Raw genomic sequence first — 18,819 nt, 5'->3', positions numbered from 1 at the left:
CACCACATCCTTTGGAAGGTTCTCATTATTTCACCCCAGTTTTCACTTTTGCTCAGTGCCAGGGGAAGTTGTTTGTTCCACTGTAAACATCTCTCTCAAGGGGCTGACTAAAACTAAAGATAGGCCTGAGTGGCAAAGCTCAGGGTCTGGATAAGTCTGGATTCTGAGCTGTGATTTTGGATTTGTTCATTATGGAAAAAAAGCAGGAGGCTTGGATCTTGTTCTGGTTTTGCCTGAAGTTCAGCACTGACTATTTCCAGTTAAGAGTTCTGGTCCTATTTCAGCCTTATTTAAAAGGCTGAAGCTGAACTGAGGCTGAAGGTCATTTAAAAACCGAGGCCAGACCCCAATCTTTGAGGCTTTCCCTAAATTATGACACTAAGGAATTAACAGTGAAACTGAAGACCAGTCTCTCCACGCCACACTTAGCACAGGTCCCCAAAACTTTCAGACTCTGACTCTGCTTTCAGAACTGCCCTCAAGTGGAGTCTTTCCCCAAACTGTTTCCTTAGATGGACTCCTATTTCTCTTCCTGCCTGCCTCTACTGTACAGTGAATTCACAGGATACTTACATCTCCTACACCTTTCTCCCAAAAAAGCAGCCAGGCAGAGACATCATTAGCAGTGGCCTCATGGATTTAAAGCCAAGGCTTTGTTAATAGTATGATGTAAGCTTTACTTAAGATTGTATATTGAATAATTTGAATAATTAAGTAGCTATTTATTAACCATCATTAAACTGAACAAAACCATTTAGTTTTACACTTAAAAACACCAAGGAGAGCTTTTTGGTTGTCAGTATTTTCTAATGTGTAATTTAGATTCAGGGATTTCAGGTTTTATTACAGTTTTCTCTTTTCACTTTTGTTTGTTTAATGCTGATCTGATTGGTTAAGATCCACAATTCGGACTTGAGACACTTAACAAACCCCTCAAAAAACCCGTTCGATCTCCTCTGACCTGTGTGTTAAACACAATCAAAAACCTATCCCAGCAAATTTTAGTCATGCCCAGCTCATGCTCTTTTAGCTCTATTTTAACTTTATTGCTTTATCATCCTCAGTTCTAAAACCTCGATCTGAAAAAATTTTCGGCTCAATAAACATTCATGGAGCAAACAAACACACACGTGAGCAAAACTCAAGTTTCCAAACCTCCACAGTGTGTCAGTCCATACAGGGTGTAGCCTTTGTGGCAGAGACACTCAAAGCTTCCAGGGTAGTTGATACAGGTGTGATCACAGGTCCTCTCAAATGAACACTCATCTATATCTGAATTAACAGAAAAAGCAGCGAGAAATTAGAGTTCAGCTAAACATTCAGTTGCAAACCCTTGATACTGATAAAGCAGCAAGATATTTATTACTTTAATCCCATGTAAAATCTGAATAAAACGATTCCTTTAGTGCCTTATAAAGGAAATACTTAACAGGTACTTAGAGAAAGGAAAGATAATTTGGGAAAAAAACCCTCAGATTGTATTATGTACATTCACCATTAGATGGCAACCTTTAACTTCTGATCGCACCGACCCGGCAGGGCTGGGGGACTGTTCAACTTTTGGGGGGTTAGTGGCACAACGGGAAAAAGTTTTGGGTTGAATCAGGTCGTTCCCTCTTCCACTGACCATTCCTCTGACACCCTGGCCACCAGGACAGACCTGCAGCAGCTACAGAGGTTTATCTGCCAGCAGTCACGACAGAACAGACTTACAGAAAATGGTTAAAGTAAAGGCACCTTAAACAGCAATCTGTGCAAAATGGCACTTCAGAGTTAATTTTATCCTTAAACAATTGGTTTTTTAAAAAAAAAACCACATTCTTTTCAGGGTTTAATTTTTCTTTGTTTAGGTCAGAGAAATTAATACAATGGCATTATTTGAGAGTGGTAGTTTCAACGGATCTCATTCCTCCAGTGTTCCTGAGATATAAATGAATGGAATAATATTCCTGTAACACTTTGCACACTTTCTAGAGTTACTTATTAAGAACATAACCTGAGCAACCCCATTACAATATATGACTTGGACTTTCATATTGTACATGCTTGGAAAGCTGTGGGTGCCTGTAAAAACTTGACAACTCACTGTATTCCTAGATCCAAGTATTATTTACACAGTTTTGATGTTTAATGAAACATTTTGGGTCTCATCTTGCTATTATAAATGCAGACACTTAACTGCAAGAAGTATAAAATCAAGATTTTCTCCATGTGTACGCAAATCCAAAAATCTGTGTGAGAGCTTAGGCACAAATTTAGAACGTCGTAAACAGCTCTATTTTTATACAATCTCCAATTTTAAATGTTTCAAAACATTCACACAAAAGATAATTCACAACGTGGGAAGCAACTGTTCAGGCAAATGCATAACACAAAATAAAATAAACATGATGAACAAAAATCTGTGCTACCCGGTTTTATGTGTACATCACAGTCACTTACTACAAGCAAGCCACAAAAATAACAACTGAGATTTTCTCTTTCTGACATCCATTTAATTTTTAATGCATTTTCCTATGTCTTTTAAAATATCATTATTTGAGTTCTGAAAGTAATTTCTTTTAAAGGTTTCCTTTATAGTCTCGGTAATACGCAGCTTTTGAACACACGTAAATGGCAAACTGTTTCAGCTTCCTCAAAATAAATACACAAAGTAAAATCACTGGGGAATGAACATTGCAGTTATAAAGGATTTTTAATGCCTAAGAAGCCAAATCATACATCATGGTTTCATTCACGGGTAACCTCGGGAAACTCACAAAAGCAGTTCGTTTTCTGGCCTCTGCCTTGCCCTGGAAGGCTCTTTTTCAAAACTACAATTTCATATTTCTCAGCAGTGATCTTACCCTGGACTAGTTTGGTCAGTGGGGTTTATGAGCTGCTTTCACCCACACGGCACTTTGTGGGGCTTGGGCCCTTTTCTTGTTTCACATTAGGAAGGATGCAAATCCCTCTGCCCAATAACACCACCAGTCATCTGCCTGCCGAGGAACAGGCACTCAGGATGGACAAATGCATTTCTATCACAAAGATGTAATAGGAAAAAAAAAAACCCCACAACTCAGCACCTTGTTTTGGCTTGTGGAACGCGGGAAGGCTCCACGAGGACTTCCCTTGCTGACCCCCAGCCCCTTCTCCTGCTGGCTGGGGAAGGCAGGGCTGGGCACTGCCCGAGGGAGCCAGCAGAGCCCTGTCTGCACAATCACCAGTCCCCTGAGGAATTCAGCACTTGGCATAGAAAAGGGAAAAATATGCGCCACATACTCCTCACTACAAGAAACCGGTGGTGTGATACAGGATGCCAAAATCCTTGAAATCCTCTTCTCCCCCCGCCCCCCCTTTTCTTTTTAAACTCTGAAATCAGTGCTCTCTGGACGCTGTCATATCCCCTGGCTCCCAGAAACTTTGAAGCTGGCGCTGACACCTCTGTGGTGCTTCATAATTAGGTCTCCAAACTGAGCCTGAAAGGATGTGCTTGTTTCCCATATACCTTTATCCTGAGGTGCTAATGACACCAAGTTGTGGGTTTGATCCCTGTATTGGCCACTCACTTGAAAGTGGACTCGATGATCCCTGTGGGTCCCTTCCAACTCACAATATTCTCTCATAAGATACACAAGAAGTCAGGAATTACCCCTTTGCAGCCCTTGCTTACTACAACAACTGGGAAAAAATGTAGGGATCTAAATCCTGTCTCCTTTGCAAAAAATCCAGTAGCCTCACCTACTGAAGAGGAGTAAAAAAAAGCCCAAAGGCAGAGATGTGGCAGATTGCAACTGGAGCACTGAGAACAAAAAGTTTATCTTTCAGCTTTCTGGTCAAATCACCCTCCCCAAACACACATTTTTGTATTGTGCTGCTCTGAATTTCCCCCCTCCCACAGGGCAGAAGAAATACTGATAAATTAATTTTCTGGGTCAACTTAAAGTTATTTAAATGAAGATTTTTAACTGTTTCAACAGGAAAAGTCAAAGCGTTGTGTTTTCAAGGAGCTGCGGTGGAAAAGTTCAACCTGAGGCTGAAGTTTGTATTCTATTTTTAGTTGAATTTGGCGTAAATTCAGAAATAGTCCAAGCTCTGTCAGAACATTTCAGATTTGCTAATGCAGTTATTTGACATCAAGTCAAAAATTCCTATCACACTCACCACTGCAGGTGAATTCACATCACATCCATCACTGCACAGGCTGCTGTGCCATTTCAGCACATGAAGAGATGTCTTCACAGCATTGCTGTTTGAAGTTTACAGGGACTATGGGGCTAAATTCATTGCTTATAGTACTTGATTAGTTTCCTGACAGCTTTTTTTTTTTTTTTTGGATTACTGATGGTACATATAAAATCTATATAAAAACATATAAAGCAGGACCTCCCTGTTTCACAGGAGATGGCTCAATGGAAATGCCAAGTTCAGGAGCTGGAGCAGAGGAGCTCCAAAGGCCCCTTCCAATCTCCACCACTGATCCATGGGCAGTCCCAGACCTCTTCCTATGCTCCTGACGGGTCAACTTCCAGCCCCTGTTTCCAATGACATCAAGGCATCACCTCAGGCTGAATAAAGTCCAACATCTCTTCTAGCACTCCATGTTCCCATCTGCCAAGAGAACGTCTGAACAGTGCAAGCACTCCCTGCTTTTTGCACAGAAGGGATTCAACTTGAAGAGATTGTTCAATGGTTTAATAAAAGAGCAGGATTTCCCTGGGTTTTTGAGGGAAGCAATTTCTGGCAGCGGTGGCCACACTTGATAATATTAGTTTGGCTGGGTTCCCATTATTTCAAGTCAGCATTTGGATTTTATTGTTGGTTTTTCAATCATACTTAGCTTCTTTTTTTCCCCCCTGCTTTCACATGTTAAACGATCCCTTAATAATCACTATTTTTCTTGAATGCAAAGTTAGTAAGTGGGTGTCAGGTTGTCAGTACTGGAAAGCCAAGTCTTCTATCTCCAGAAGGGAGCTACCACAGATCAAATTTCTTCTAAAGTCTCCTCACACAGATGTGTCTCAGAGGTGACCTGAGGGAACAGCGAATACAGCAGCTTATTTTCCATGCTCATTCAAGTTCCTTCTCTTTTCCACTGGCTGGGAACCTCCTCCCTAAACACAGGCCACATATCGTGACTCAAGAAGAGTTTGGCCTTGCTGCTTGGAGTATTTTGCCCTGTGATCTGAAAATAAAAGTGGCAAGGAGAGATCACTGGTATTTGACGGTGCTATTTGTGCTCCAGAGAACGAGACGGGGGGGCTCAAAGACAATCAATAAAAGCTATAACTGGGATTTGTGACAGAGTTCAGGCTGTAATGATATATTTGATCTGCGTGACACATCTTATATGTGATTTATCTGTGTCTGGTGAGGCGAGACATGAAGTATGCACTAGATCACTGCATATATGCAAAACACATAAATTTATATACACCATTTCAAACAGAAGTAAAATAGAAAATGAATACTTTTTGCTCAGCTATGGAATGTACAACAAAAAGAAAAGGAAATATCTGTGTCTACTAGCAACTCCTTCATCAGCAGAAGCAGCTCATGACACCCTGAATGCTGGTACATCAGTCAAAAATAGTCATGACATCACAGCAATACTTCGAGGTGCTGTTACACTCTTGAGTCCACACACTCCCAATATATAGTTGTGTTTTGTCCACCTCACACAGCCCTGGCTTATTTTTAACCCCCAAGCCAACTGTGGGCTCATTTGTACCCCAGGTCATGCACACAAGCCAAGCTCAGGGTTAGTCAGAACGTTTCGCGTTCACCTTTCTCGGCTTCCAAGTTATCGGCTCCTCTGAGGAACAGAGCCTTCCCTTGTTCCCATTCATTAAGCACACCCATACATAGGAACTCTAAAGAAGTGTTACATGATGTTTTTAAAATAAACACTAATGCTTTTTTGTATGTATTTTGGCTGGAAGTTATATTCTGTCTTCTCCTCCCCCCCCTCCCCTCCAGTTCCTGCAGGGAACTGATACCACCCATGTAACGCTGCTCACTTCAGAGCCCAGCCAGCCTGCCTTCCAACAATATTTGACAGACATGAAGGGAAACCACATATCTTAATCTGAGTAGTGGTTGCTGGGCCACAGGGAGTCGTGATTCAAGCTCTGTTCTCCAGCAAATGGTGGTTTAAACCCAGTGTTGGGAAAGGCATTATTCTGCCCCGTGATGGGGTTTCCACCACATCTCACGTTTTTTTTTGATCCACGGTGACCTGCCCCTGTTCACAGTTAGTAAAAATGCATCCCTCCATCTGAGAGCTCTCTAACACACATCCACCCCTGACCAGAAGGAATGGCTTAGGGCTGACTTCTCCTTATGTTTCAAAGTCTGCAATAATAAAACCAATGAAAAGGAAGCGTGGAAAGATGTAGTAATGTACAAATCCTCTACTTCATTACCTTCCCACCGAGTGCTTCTGGAGCAGGCTAACACAAAGGCAAAGGAAAAAAAAAAAAGCCATAACCCCAAGCCTTTAAAAGTAATTGAAAACCCACACCCATTTCGACTTCCCACTGCATTACTGCCTTGCAATCAAGGCAACTTGTTGCTGAGACTTAATTGTTAATAACATACTAATGACCTGCAGGAAGAAAAACAGATCTGCCATTAATGGCTATACTTTTAATGTGAATTTAAGTGCCCAAGCAGCACAGTCTCATCTTGTATTTCAGAAATTTAAGTGGGAAACTGTGCATTATGACTTAAGGTTGACTTGGACCAGAGCATTTATTTATTTAAGAACTTTATTGCTCAGAGTTAACTATGTGATTAGTGAAGACCAAATGCAACCCACTAATCAGGGACTGAAAGACTTCTGAAGGCAATTGATTCTGCTTGCAAGGAAATGTGCTTTTTATTAGAGATGATTTGTTAGAATGCAGAGAGGTAGCAAAGCAAATAAATGTATATAAACAGCGAAAAGAAACCTGCAAAATATAGTCGAGACAGAGGCAACAAATAATCAGAAACCTGTGACAATGCAAGCATCCCACTGAGGAGATACTTCAAGGATGTAGCAGTGCACAGTGACATGACTATTGCTCAGCTTCAGGGACAGGCACAGAGCAGCAGAGAAGGACAAGTCCAAGGCCATGTCTTTCTGTCTTCATGCAGTACTAAATGCAGTGTTAACACTCTGTATAGCTCTGGCTGCAAGTGCAGTTTAGGGAGCCACAGTAATCTGTTGTTTATCATTATGGTCTGATCACCTCAGATACTCTCATTTTGCTCTGTGGAATATCTGGGCACCCCTGATCTCTCCTCTTACCGTGTGTTCTCACATGTCAGAAATCAAATAACATCTTCCAAGACAAAATCCACAAACTGGATATTTATTTTGGAAGAATGAGTGCATTTTAATGCCAGCAGGATGACCATACCCATTCAGTTTGACCCCCTGCACTTCAGCAGCCTCTGCCTGGCATTTTGCTTGGTAACCTCCAAAAGCATCTCTGCTCCAGAAAGGGTTTAGATGTTTTCCTGGACTGGACCCTTAGTCTTTTCCATCAGTTTAATTTTGAAGAGTTCAAACTGGCATCCTTCTTTTTAATTGCTACATTTGGCTGAATATTTTCTCTTAAAAGAGTATAGTGCAATACCTGCTCCTTTCAGCAATTACCAGGTACCTCTTGGTAGATGCTGTTTTCTTGGGTCTGAGGCTACACACAAGAAAGCAGGATTCCAAGTAAGAGTCTTTAAAGGCAAATGGCAGCTTGTTTTCTTTATCTCTGCTATCAGACCTTATCAAAAGAGACCAGTTGCACTCTCTGTGAACCACCGTGCTGTCTCTGGGGCTTGAAAACAGAAGGAAAGCAGGTTAAAAAAATGAGGCTTGGCAATAAAATTCTAGGCCTAAATTGTTTGCTCCCTCTCCAGAGCAAACACAATCTTTTCTTTAGGAACTCTTCCAAAGGGAGCTTTATGCGATCTCACGTATCGACAAATTAATTTTCCTTTCTCCTTTTTTTTTTTTTTTTTCCTCCCGAAAATTCCGTATTTGGTTTTTCTTCCACACAGAGTCCACAAGCTCATTCCCTTTCCACAAACCTCCCTCGGGGCTTCCTCTGAGTCTGCAGAAATGGGGCTGGGGAACAACATCTTAATGCAGTAAAGGTCTATCCCCTGGGTGTTCCCCTTACCACACGTGCCAAGTGAAGTGACCACCACGCACTGCCCCTCCTGCCAGCACTGCAGGGCCAGCTCTGCTCCCACTCTCTCTGCCTTTGCTCTGCCTCCTGCACCAGCCGTGGAATTGTTGGCTTGCTTTGGGAGCACCAAAGGTTTTCCCGAGGGGGGCTGGGAAGATTTATGGTTTGGGATGGAAACTGCAGGATCTGGCCATTCCAGTCAGGCAAAAACTGGCAGCCAACTCTGGGGTCTTTGGGGGTTTCTTTGACTGTAGATGGTGGGGTTTGGCCCAAAACTTTTTGACACTTCTATAATGAAATACATCATCATTATCACCACCATTATTACTGATTATTATTTCTCTGCTGTTGGGTGGATTTCTGATATTTTTTTCCCTGCAGCAGCATGAAAGACCCCACCACCCACTTTTTTTTTTTTTTTTGCACGGAGCACCAAACTAAAAAACAGAATAATGGTAAAGGATTACCTGAGAAATGCCAATTTGGCAGACAGTAACCTCTTCTAGCATTTTAAACGTGGTTGTGCAAAACTGCCTGCTGAATCTCAGCACTGCAAGGGGAGTTCTAAAGCTTAGTCAACCTGGTATTAAATTTAATGACCAGCAGCACTGGATGTTGGACCTTCTGGAGGCAGGGAGAGGCCACAGACTTGTGCTGCAGGTGAGGACAGGTCACCTCCTGTGAGACTGCACCCCAAGGTGCCCGTGTATCCGGCCATGTGTCACTCTCTGTACGTCACCTCTGCACAGACACACCCTGGAAACCCTCAGCCTGACCATTCACATCCTCCAAGATAAGGAACTTCAGGGCTCACCCACCCGCTGAAGGGGGAGAGAGGGCAGAAGAACCCTCAGCTAAGGCAGTCTCCCCAGAGGGTTTGCAAAGAGGCAGCCCAATTACCAGAGGCAGCTCTGCAGAGACTTTCAAACAGTGGAGTTAAAAAAAGAAAGGGACTTTTTTTCTTCTTCTTTTTTTTTTTTTTTTTTTCAGGTAAGAAAGTTTGCCCGGTCTCTTATGGAACATGGAAAAAACCTCCTAATAACTAGACACAATGGTATAAAATTAGTAAGTCTGCCCAAGGTCACAGGCACAAAGTGAGCCAGGGGAGGTGTTCTATTAAGGCATTTGGAAAGGAAGATTTCAAACTGTTATTGGTTTTCTCTGTCGAGTGTATCACATTTAACCTCACCACAAGCTCATGGCAGTTTTCTCGTGTTTACTGTTATCTGTGTGAATAACAATTTTTAAAGGGATTTCTGAAGGATTTTAAAATATATAAATAAAAAATAAAATAGACATAAAAATATATAAAAATGTACTACAAGGATTTAAAGCTGAGTAAAGCACCATTTATCTTCTAAATACAACCAAAGCTAATAGTATCAATAACACTATAAAACATGCCTAAGTACATTTAACAGTATTATTCATTTTTATAACCCATTACTTTTCAAATCAGTAGAAAGTGAGTTAAGCTGAGCATGAGGGCTGCAAAATCTACCCACTCTGGGATCAGGAGGGGATGGAACTGCTTGGTGAAAGGCCAGAGCAAGTCCAAGTACATGTGCAACTTTTTAATGATGACAAATCAGAGAAAGGTCAACAGAGCTGTGACAAATGAGCCTGACTTAAAACTGAGTTTAAGTTTTAATATTCAGCCCAGAGAATGAAATTGCAGCTACAACCAGTGGTATTTTGGACGGGACCAACACCCTCAGTGCATCTCTGACACTGAATTTATCTGCGTCACTGCTGCCCCACGTTACCTACAGATTGTTTTTGGCATGAAATTCTGAAACAAAATTATTTATGGTATGAAAATATCGATCCTTTTGAGCCAGTTTGCTTGTGTGGGTATTTCTGTAGGTGACAACTGGACACAGTCACTTCCCAGCTACACGAAGGCCTCCTGGCTTTCTCTTTGAGGGTTTAATCTGCTGTGACGTGAGGGGAAGGACAAAGGGAGACGGCAACAAGAAAGGCAAAAGGCTGAATTTCTGGGTGAGGAACATCTTGAAATTGGAGGCAAAGTTGTGTCTATGCTCAGACTTCCCTTTCTCTTGGGTCTAGGCTTACCTGCCCTGGATCTTCCCCATCCCTTGCCCGTGACATGAGGGTTTTGTTGTGCTCAGGTTCCCCTGCTAATCTGAGGAACCCAGCAGGAGGCAGCTGGCTTTGGCTCCTGTTACCTTTGTGCTCTCACCATTGTTTTGCTAGGGCAATCTAAAATGCAATTAAATACTATTTCCAATGTTTTGTTTTGTTTTTAAAGAAAACAAAGCACTTTCATCAAAACATTGCCAAGATTTTATAAGCAAACATGTATCATTTTCCAATATCAATCATTTCCCAAGGCAAAGGCAAGCTGAGTTAGCTACTGCTATTATAGCAATAAACTCTGCTACTACTTCAAGGGCTTGGGGTAGGAGAAGCCATATATCAGGAGAAGTACATTAAAAAAAAACTTCAGGCACATTAAAAGAAACTTTATTGGTTTCCCTACAAACACAAACATGTTTACTAGTCTGCACTCTGCTGAGGCCACTATTTACACAGCAACTCTGTAAGAGCAGCTTAACAACCTGATGAGACAACATAATAAAGGCCTTACCCTCCTCTGTGCCAAGGAAGGAATATTCCCTCTATCCTGCAATACACTGGATTTCTAGACACATTTCTGAAAAGAGAAAACTGTTCTCTTTGCTAAGGTGTTTGTCTCCATTACCCTTCAGCAGGAGCTGCTGGTGAGACTCCCTGCAGGAGCAGGGGACCAGTCTGGGTGAAAACGTGCCTGGTGTTATTTGACGGCGCTGAAAGAGCAAGTACAACAACACAGTTTCAGTTTTCAGCCCAGAACTCCAATGCAGCACTGCCCTTCACCTCCCGTGGACCTCACTGGGAATTCCCAGCTCCTCCTGCTGAAGTCAGTGACCGCTGAATAGAACACAAGAATTGCTGTTCTCTGCTTCAAAAGCTTGCTGAAAAACTCTGCCCAGAAAGGCATGTATCCCTCCAAAAACACTAACACTGTCCTTTGCAAAATGCATCAAAAAACCCCACCCAGCAAACCCCCAGGAGACACTCCCCCATTCCACTGCCTGTCGATATCTGAGCTTAGATTTTTGGTTTTATCTCACTTGTCCTGACTCAGGTCTCATCTCCAAGTGACCACAACAAAGAGCAGCAGAGTTTGTAACATGGCTACTGGAAGAAAACCACATCCCTTCATTTCTATGGGTTAGGGTTTTTTATTCTCATTAGAACAAAATAAGCAAACCAGGGCACTTTTAAAAGCCTCAGGAGTGGAGCTGCAAGCACAGGAAAATGAATATTTGGGACAGAGTTGTCATTCTAATGCAATTCTGTACATATATAATGAGGGTAAAGGCTATCTTGACCTTAATCAATGTGATTATATCTATCCATATAGTCTTTCTCTGATTCCCTTTAAAAACAATTCCTATTGAATTACAGCTTTCAGCATTATTTATCAACAGATTATTGTTTGTGGAAGAATGCTACCTTCCTGCTCAAACTATTCCAAGGCTGACTCATATCCTGGTAATTCATTAATACACAACGTGACTCTAGTCCACTGAAGTCATTTCTGCACCATACACATCATAAATCCTACAGCATCAACTGAAAATTGTATCTCAAATTCTCTCTCTAAACACTAATGGAACGTTTTGCTTGGCTTCCCACACACATCATCAAGGAGAGGGGGCCAGGCAGAGCTGTAAAAAGCAATCTGATAGCAGTATACTTTTAGAGAGTTTAACAGTGCAAGAGCTACCATACTGAACGAGACCCGAGGTCAAACTAATCTACTATCTTACTTCCAACAGTAGCCTGTGTCAGAGGCTTCATGGGAAAATAGAAGTGGAATAATCTGTCCCATCTGCCCTCCCCACGTTAGGTCTCATCCCATCAGAAATTGATTTAAAGCCTAGATTGTGAGGTTTAATATTCCTTCCAAAGAACATTCTCCTTTAACTTATGAAAACATTGTGCTGCAGAGGGGAGAGCTGGAGGTGGGGAGCGGGGGGGATGTATTTGTTTTCATGTTTCAGCAGACTTAATTGCTACAACCAACACGGCAGATACTATCACTTGGCAAACAAACTTGTACTGGCTAGAGCTGTTTTTACTTCATGCCTGGGGCATTTATTGTTTCTGGGTATGATCCTGCAACCCTTTTTTTTCTCACAGAGGCAGCAAATGCACCACTATTCACAGTCTCACTGACACCAAGTGTAACAGAAAGGATTTTGAAAAGTATTCCTTTCATTGACAGTGTAACATGTTGCTTCCCAGCAGAGTATTTTTTTAATCTGATGCGAGGAGCAATATGGTGCTTGTCAGAAGCAAGATATTTTTGCAAGGCTCAGTGGCACAGAACGCCTTAGAGAAAATCTGCATCGGGAGAGAACATCACCAGTGACAGGGAAATCATCCTGAATTTTCTCTCTGTGGGCCAGTCTGGTTTCCACCAGCAGCTCCCAGTATCTCCTCCAGCACGCCACTGACTGTCACTGGTTTCTGAGCTGTATTAACAACTGAACCAGCACTGCTGTCTATATACCAAGAGTCCACACAATTAAACACCCTGGGCCAGACCCAGCTGGACTGGGTGAAAATCAGCCTCTGCCAAGTCGATGTATTTTACAAGTTACAGCACAGCCCTCTGATCACAGAATCACAGAACATCCTGAGCTGGAAGGCACCCACAAAGATCATCCAGCCCAGCCCTTAGCCCTGCACAGGACCATCCCCAAGATGATCCCTTGGAAGATCCCCTGTGCCCCAGAGGATCATCCAAACCCTCCTGGAGCTCTGGCAGCCTTGGTGCTGTGTCCACTGCCCTGAGGAGCCTGTTCAGTGCCAACCACCCTCTGGGGGAAGAAATTCTTTCCAACATCCAACCTGACCCTGCCCTGGCACAGCTCCAGGCCATTCCTGGGTCCTGTGGATGAGTGCATCAAGGCAAAATCACTCTCCTTCCCGTGTATCACACAAAGGGAATGTTGATAGGGGATGGATTGAGTCTCCTCATCCCTTTCTCTTTGATCACCTCCACAGGGGCACTGACTCACCCTTCCTTTAGTGTGACAGCACTGCAACTCTGCTGGGCACAGTAGCCTTCTCCTCGATATAAATGAGAGCAAAATGAGCTCTGAATATTTCCTCTGGCTGCTGAAGACCTCAAAGTTACAGCAAATACACGTGAAGACTCAGGCAAAAAGTCCATGAGGGGACTTTTAAGTCTGCTTGCTCCTCACCCCAGACAGCATATGTGCTCTCTGGGATCTCCTTCCCTCCCAAGGACACAGGCAGCAGCAGCCTCATGGATTTCTAATGCTCTCCACTCTCTACAGTTCGGTCCTGACCACGAAGGTGGCAACTTCAGCAAGAGATTTGAGTGGGTTAGGCTAAAAATGTGTTTTAAATATTAAGACAAAACCCCACACCCAGGCAGTAAAATCTCATCTGTATATTATTGCCCCTCCAGAAAGGAGAGGAAGGCTAAATAATGTTATTTTTATTGAACATTTGCTTCCTTTTCCGTATATTTAATGGAAGGAGAAAAGGGAAGCGAGGGGCTAGACCAACAATGAAACTTTCCAACACTCTTCCCTGGACAGTTGGCCAAACCATGATGCTGATGCATTGAATTTGGGGGGACCTGTTGTGTTTTAAACTGACTCACATGAAAGCTCAGTTCTAGCACTGACATGGGTTAGCTGCAGTCTTGAATCAGCTCTTTCCTGCTGCACCCATTTAATGTTCCTCACAGCCCCTGGGACTGCACCAGGGTACACTCAGCTATAACTCAGGGCAAGAAGTGAGGCAAAAGATAGCTTGGCTTGGCTGGCAGAACCATGACATAAAATTCCTCTGTCCTGCCATTCCAAGGAAGTTCCTCGGGATTTTAAAGCTGAATACTCCTGTCCTTTGTTTCCACAGTGCAGTGAGAGACAGAGAGGGGCAGATGCTCCAGCCCTGACCCCTGTGTACGTGTTTTGTTAAGTAATCCCAGATGGGTGACTACATAAATCAAGGCATCTTGTCTTTGTATCCTTATCCTGGGACCTCCATCAGGTTCTGTGACTGGGACAAGGCCAGTTGCTTTCCTGGGTTTCAAGATCAAATGTGAGTGGCAGGTCCCTGTCATGCAGCCCAAGGTGCAAACCTCTTTGCCAGTTTTACTTCTTAATTTGGTCACCCTGTGTCAAAGATGTCCAGTGTGATTCAGTGCTGCCAGTGTGGATGCACTGATTTATTCGGGATTAAACTGGTCCTATACATCCATATTTACCATCAATGGTTCCATACAGAAGAGTATAGTGAGATCTTTGTGGCTTAATCTTTATATGGGCCTCTTCAGGCCAAAAATAATTCCCACAAACACTTTCTATCTGTCCTTCCCTGTATGATTAACCCCTCATTTCACACCCATTTTCAAAATGGAGATACCATGCTGGGAGATTCAAATCTTACCCTTGGAAGGCTAATAGGGCATCTTTCACACAAATAAATGAAAAGGTGGATGTTATGGCACTGTTTCAAGGCCAGGCCTGCAGGATCCCTGGATCACAGTGTGTTACTGTGTTTTCCAAGGTGCTGTGTTTCTTCCTCTCATTCTGGAATGAAATAAGGCTTTTCTTGACAATTCTGCATTGGGAGCCCTATCTAAAGCATCCCTCTGCTAATAGATCAATCACAGAGTCAGTCAGCTAGGTCCAATCACCTCAGATTCACTGGAACTAAGGGCTATTTGGCAGTAAAAAATGGCCAGTCTCTCATTTAACAGTGTTATTTTAGGACTGAATGGATTACAGTTCTGTGGTGCAGCAGGTTAACACAGAAGGCCTGAGGCTGGATTTGAATAATGTTCCAGATCATGAGTAAAATCCAGGTGTGGATGGCTAGAGATGATAAGTAATATCCTGTAACCTATCTCTTGTAATGAGAGAGAAAAACAACTCAAATCAGCTGTACCTGGACACCTTTCTAGCACTAAAAGGCAAAATGTGCCCACAGAAAATCACTGGAGGGAAAAAATTCAATACCCATGAAGCGAGGGGGCAAATGCTGTTTAGGGATTTCCTGCTCCATAGACCTGCATCACTGAAATTTCCTCTGGGCAGACACACCAGCAGTGCCCAGAGCAGACTGTGAGACCCTGTGTTCCAGTGCCTACCTACAGAACACTCAGTGCATCTGTTGAAAATCTGGTAGGAAGGGAACAAAGAATAACCAACAGGCAATACCTCAAAGCATATATAAAAAAAATGCTGTCTCCTGTGGCCTCAGAGAAGCCCCAAAAATGCCATGCAGGTATTCCACGTGCCCCAGGGGACGGTCACCTCCTTTTATTACAGTGCCTGTGTCAGTTCAAATGGTTGGTGAAAAGGCTGCTTCATGGCTGAACACGCTGTCTGTGAGCTCTTGCAATCACCAAGCCCCACTTCAGCCTTCTGTGGAAGCTGTGAGTGGACTAGAATGATGCAAATGCCTTGAACTGCCCTTGATTTTCCTCAAGGAACGCTTGTTTTTCCTCAGGGTAACACATCTTTCCATCTCTGCCACTCCCTGGAGAAATTTATGATAAATGTGCGTGCTGTCTCTCACTGTCTTGCTTTGCAAAAAGCAATTCCTGGAGCAGGAAGAGAAAATTATTTCTGATAGAATTTCACACATTCTTCTGGGTGCTTAATGAAGCTTGAACTTGAGTGGAGCAGAGAGGCTGCTTATTGTTGATCTTTTTTCGAGATCACTGCACAACAAACAGAAACTGAATAAGCAATTAAGTTAACTGGCTTTAAAACTCATATTGGCTGAGGATTAAGGTAATTATGTCTGAGCTTACACACTTTCATTGCAGCTTCATTTCACTGCAGCAAGTCTCGCCTGTCTGCTTGTTGCTGATGTCATTCTAAAACTGATCTGAGTTGTTGTCCTTCTATTAATTACCAAAAAGGTTACAAACACAAGTTCTCCTCGCTATAAATACAGCTATGTTATTTTTATTACATGTTCAAAGGAGAGGCAGACCTCTTTTGCTAAGTTCATACAAACAGATCCAACTACTTCTTCCTGCATCCAAGAATTTACAATACCTTAGACTTAAGGGATCAATTAAAATAAAGCTGTGTTGTCATAGGGTGATTTCACTGTCAAAGGAGGAAAAAGACCTATTTTTAAGTCTAGGTTAAAAAAGAGACTCTGGGAAAGCAGCATCAGTCTCCACAATATTACTGGCAGGGCAATGTGGATTCTTCACCTTCTGGGTTAGAAATAAGTTTCCTTTTAAACGGCTGGAATGCAGGGGAGGGGAAAGGGAAGGGAACCCCCCACATTCTCCTTGTCTAACAAGGAGCCACAGCGTGAGAACCACTCCCTAGCGGGAGTAATCTCTGATTGACAATGGTTTTCTTTGCAGCCAGGGCTAAAAATGGTTTGGCTGTAAACAGACAAATGCAGGACATTTCAAGGCCCTTTGCAAAAGCAAGGGCAGCTTACACAAGCCCTCTGCGTGCAGGGTGGCACCAAGAGAGCAGAATTCCTGGAAAATCGGTGGATTTTCATATGAGAATATGAGCAAGAACAGAAAAGAAAAAAAAAAAAAACCCAAACACAAACTTGTAACAGGCAAATTCACAGAGGGCAGGTTCACAAAACCTGGAGGTTTATTCCCCAGGCATTCCCACGCGTGATTTTAGGCAAGCTGCTATATTTGGCTTCACCCTTCCTGCCTAAAAAACTGAAAGAGGAATACTTTCCTCCTCACAGAGGGGATGAATGTGTGTAAGGCACTTGGTGTGATGGGGTGGGGGCTCTGCAAACAACCAGAACAAAGTCTGGGACTGATACAATTTCCCTGTAATCTCCAAGTCAGCTCTGAGGTCTACAATGAAAGGACACCAAGGAAATTACATGAGGTGGGACAAATTCAGAATTTCACAGGGAATATGAAGGAGGTTTTTTACTGAAACATGTAAAATTGAATGAATTCAGCCTTGTGCTGAAGTCAACAATCATACAAATGAAGTTATGCAGCAACAGCTTACTTGGATTTTCCAACAGTTTGAAAAATGTTGCTAACATGAACTATATCTCTGTGGCTTTGCTCTTTACTGATTCCTTCCTGTGAATAATATCCAAAGTCTTATCCAGGGGTTCTGCAGGTTGTAAAAGGGCAAGCTTACCAGCTGTTTCCATGGGCATTTTGCCCGAGGTTAGCAGAATCTGTTCCTTGATGTTAATGATGAGCACATTTGGAGATGAACGTTCTATACACAAGGGAGACCACCTGAACTAAAGAGGACTCAGCCTCAAACAATGCACACTTCTACGGTCCTAAATGAGTATTTTGTAAACATGTTGATTAGTAACGGAAAGAAATCTTTATTTAAAAAAAAAAAAAGGAAAAAAGAAAACCAGAGGAGAAAGGCAATGCAGACAGAAAGACCATAAATCACAGAAACTCTATTATGAATCAAAACAACAGATGTAACATGAACAACAGCTTCTTTCATAAACACAAATTAAGACTTTTCTATTTCAAGCACTGGAAAGGCCAATATGCCTAAAATAAATTTCCCTGAATCTCTCATTAACGTTCCATGGTCAGTGTTGACTGGCTGTTAAAAAAACCAAACCTGTGCATGATTTATATCCCAAAAGAGTCACTAACCCCAAAACACATTTTTCCATCAGACCTGTCATTAATAACCACAACCACTTCCCCTAACTATACCCCTTGTGCAGCAGGAGAAGCAGAGTACAGGTGATTCACACATCACTGATTTCTCGCTCTATATTCACTTTCCTTCTCTCTTTATTAGCACGGACTGCATGAGGCACCAATTATCACCTTAAGCACCGGGCAGGGACTGAATTATCACAGTGCTCCCTCCACACAGCAGGCATCACACCACGGCTGCTGTAATCAGTCTCTGGGGTCCAAACACCTCAGACTTCAAACAGGAAATGACTTTGTCCTCCCCTCCGAAGAACCAGCGTTTCTGGGACTGGAAGAACTTGTCCAGCCCCAAAATTCTCTGGGCTTGCACTAATCTGTTACAGCACCAGATAAGCTGCAGTTTTAATCAGTCAAAGTATCATGTAGGGGCCAGAGGGAGGGCCTGCCCTTCCTCATGGACAATGGGAAAAGCAGGATGGTCAGACCATGCTTGTACTTCCATGTCTGATCACACGAGGGAGGGAAGAAGATCAGCCACTGCTCTGGTCCTCGCAGGGTATCTCTTGTTACCAGCGACTCATTCGTTCCTCAGCCCAGGCACAGGAGGAAACAAAACCCACTGGAACAACATCTACAGAGCTGCTTCCAGATTTCCATTACCATGATAGAAACCTGATTATTTACAGGGAGCTTTCAAAGCCTATTACTGCTAACTTTTCTCTGGAGTTTTTCTCCGGTGTAAGTACAATTAGTTCAGTGGTGAAGCCTCTGACTGACACCACAGCGAGACCATGTCATGACACGAGAAATTCATGGGCCAGAAGGTATTTCTGACTCTCTCTAAGGGAGAGAGATATATCCCTCACCTAGGGAATGTTTCTTTTTAGCATTTTGTTCCCCTTTTTAGCAGGTAAGTTAAGACCTGACAACTTACCCATGTCTGACATGATCCTA

General features: G+C 42.8%; 1 protein-coding gene across 2 annotated transcripts in view; it reads right to left on the bottom strand.

The window, feature by feature from the left end:
- The window catches only part of SCUBE1 (signal peptide, CUB domain and EGF like domain containing 1), a 169,062-nt gene that overhangs the window by 22,724 nt on the left and 127,519 nt on the right, over positions 1-18,819 (bottom strand). For both annotated transcript variants that reach the window (XM_050325506.1, XM_050325507.1), the window contains one exon: positions 1,156-1,272. In XM_050325506.1, coding sequence (XP_050181463.1) covers positions 1,156-1,272 — 117 coding nt within the window. The remainder of the gene's footprint in view (positions 1-1,155; positions 1,273-18,819) is intronic.

The sequence above is a fragment of the Myiozetetes cayanensis genome, unplaced genomic scaffold (genome assembly GCF_022539395.1).
Source record: "Myiozetetes cayanensis isolate MyiCay16 unplaced genomic scaffold, myiCay2020 scf3, whole genome shotgun sequence".
Taxonomy (NCBI): Eukaryota; Metazoa; Chordata; class Aves; order Passeriformes; family Tyrannidae; genus Myiozetetes; species Myiozetetes cayanensis.
Note: the sequence above shows the minus strand (reverse complement) of the source record. Positions and strands in the feature narration are given on the sequence as shown.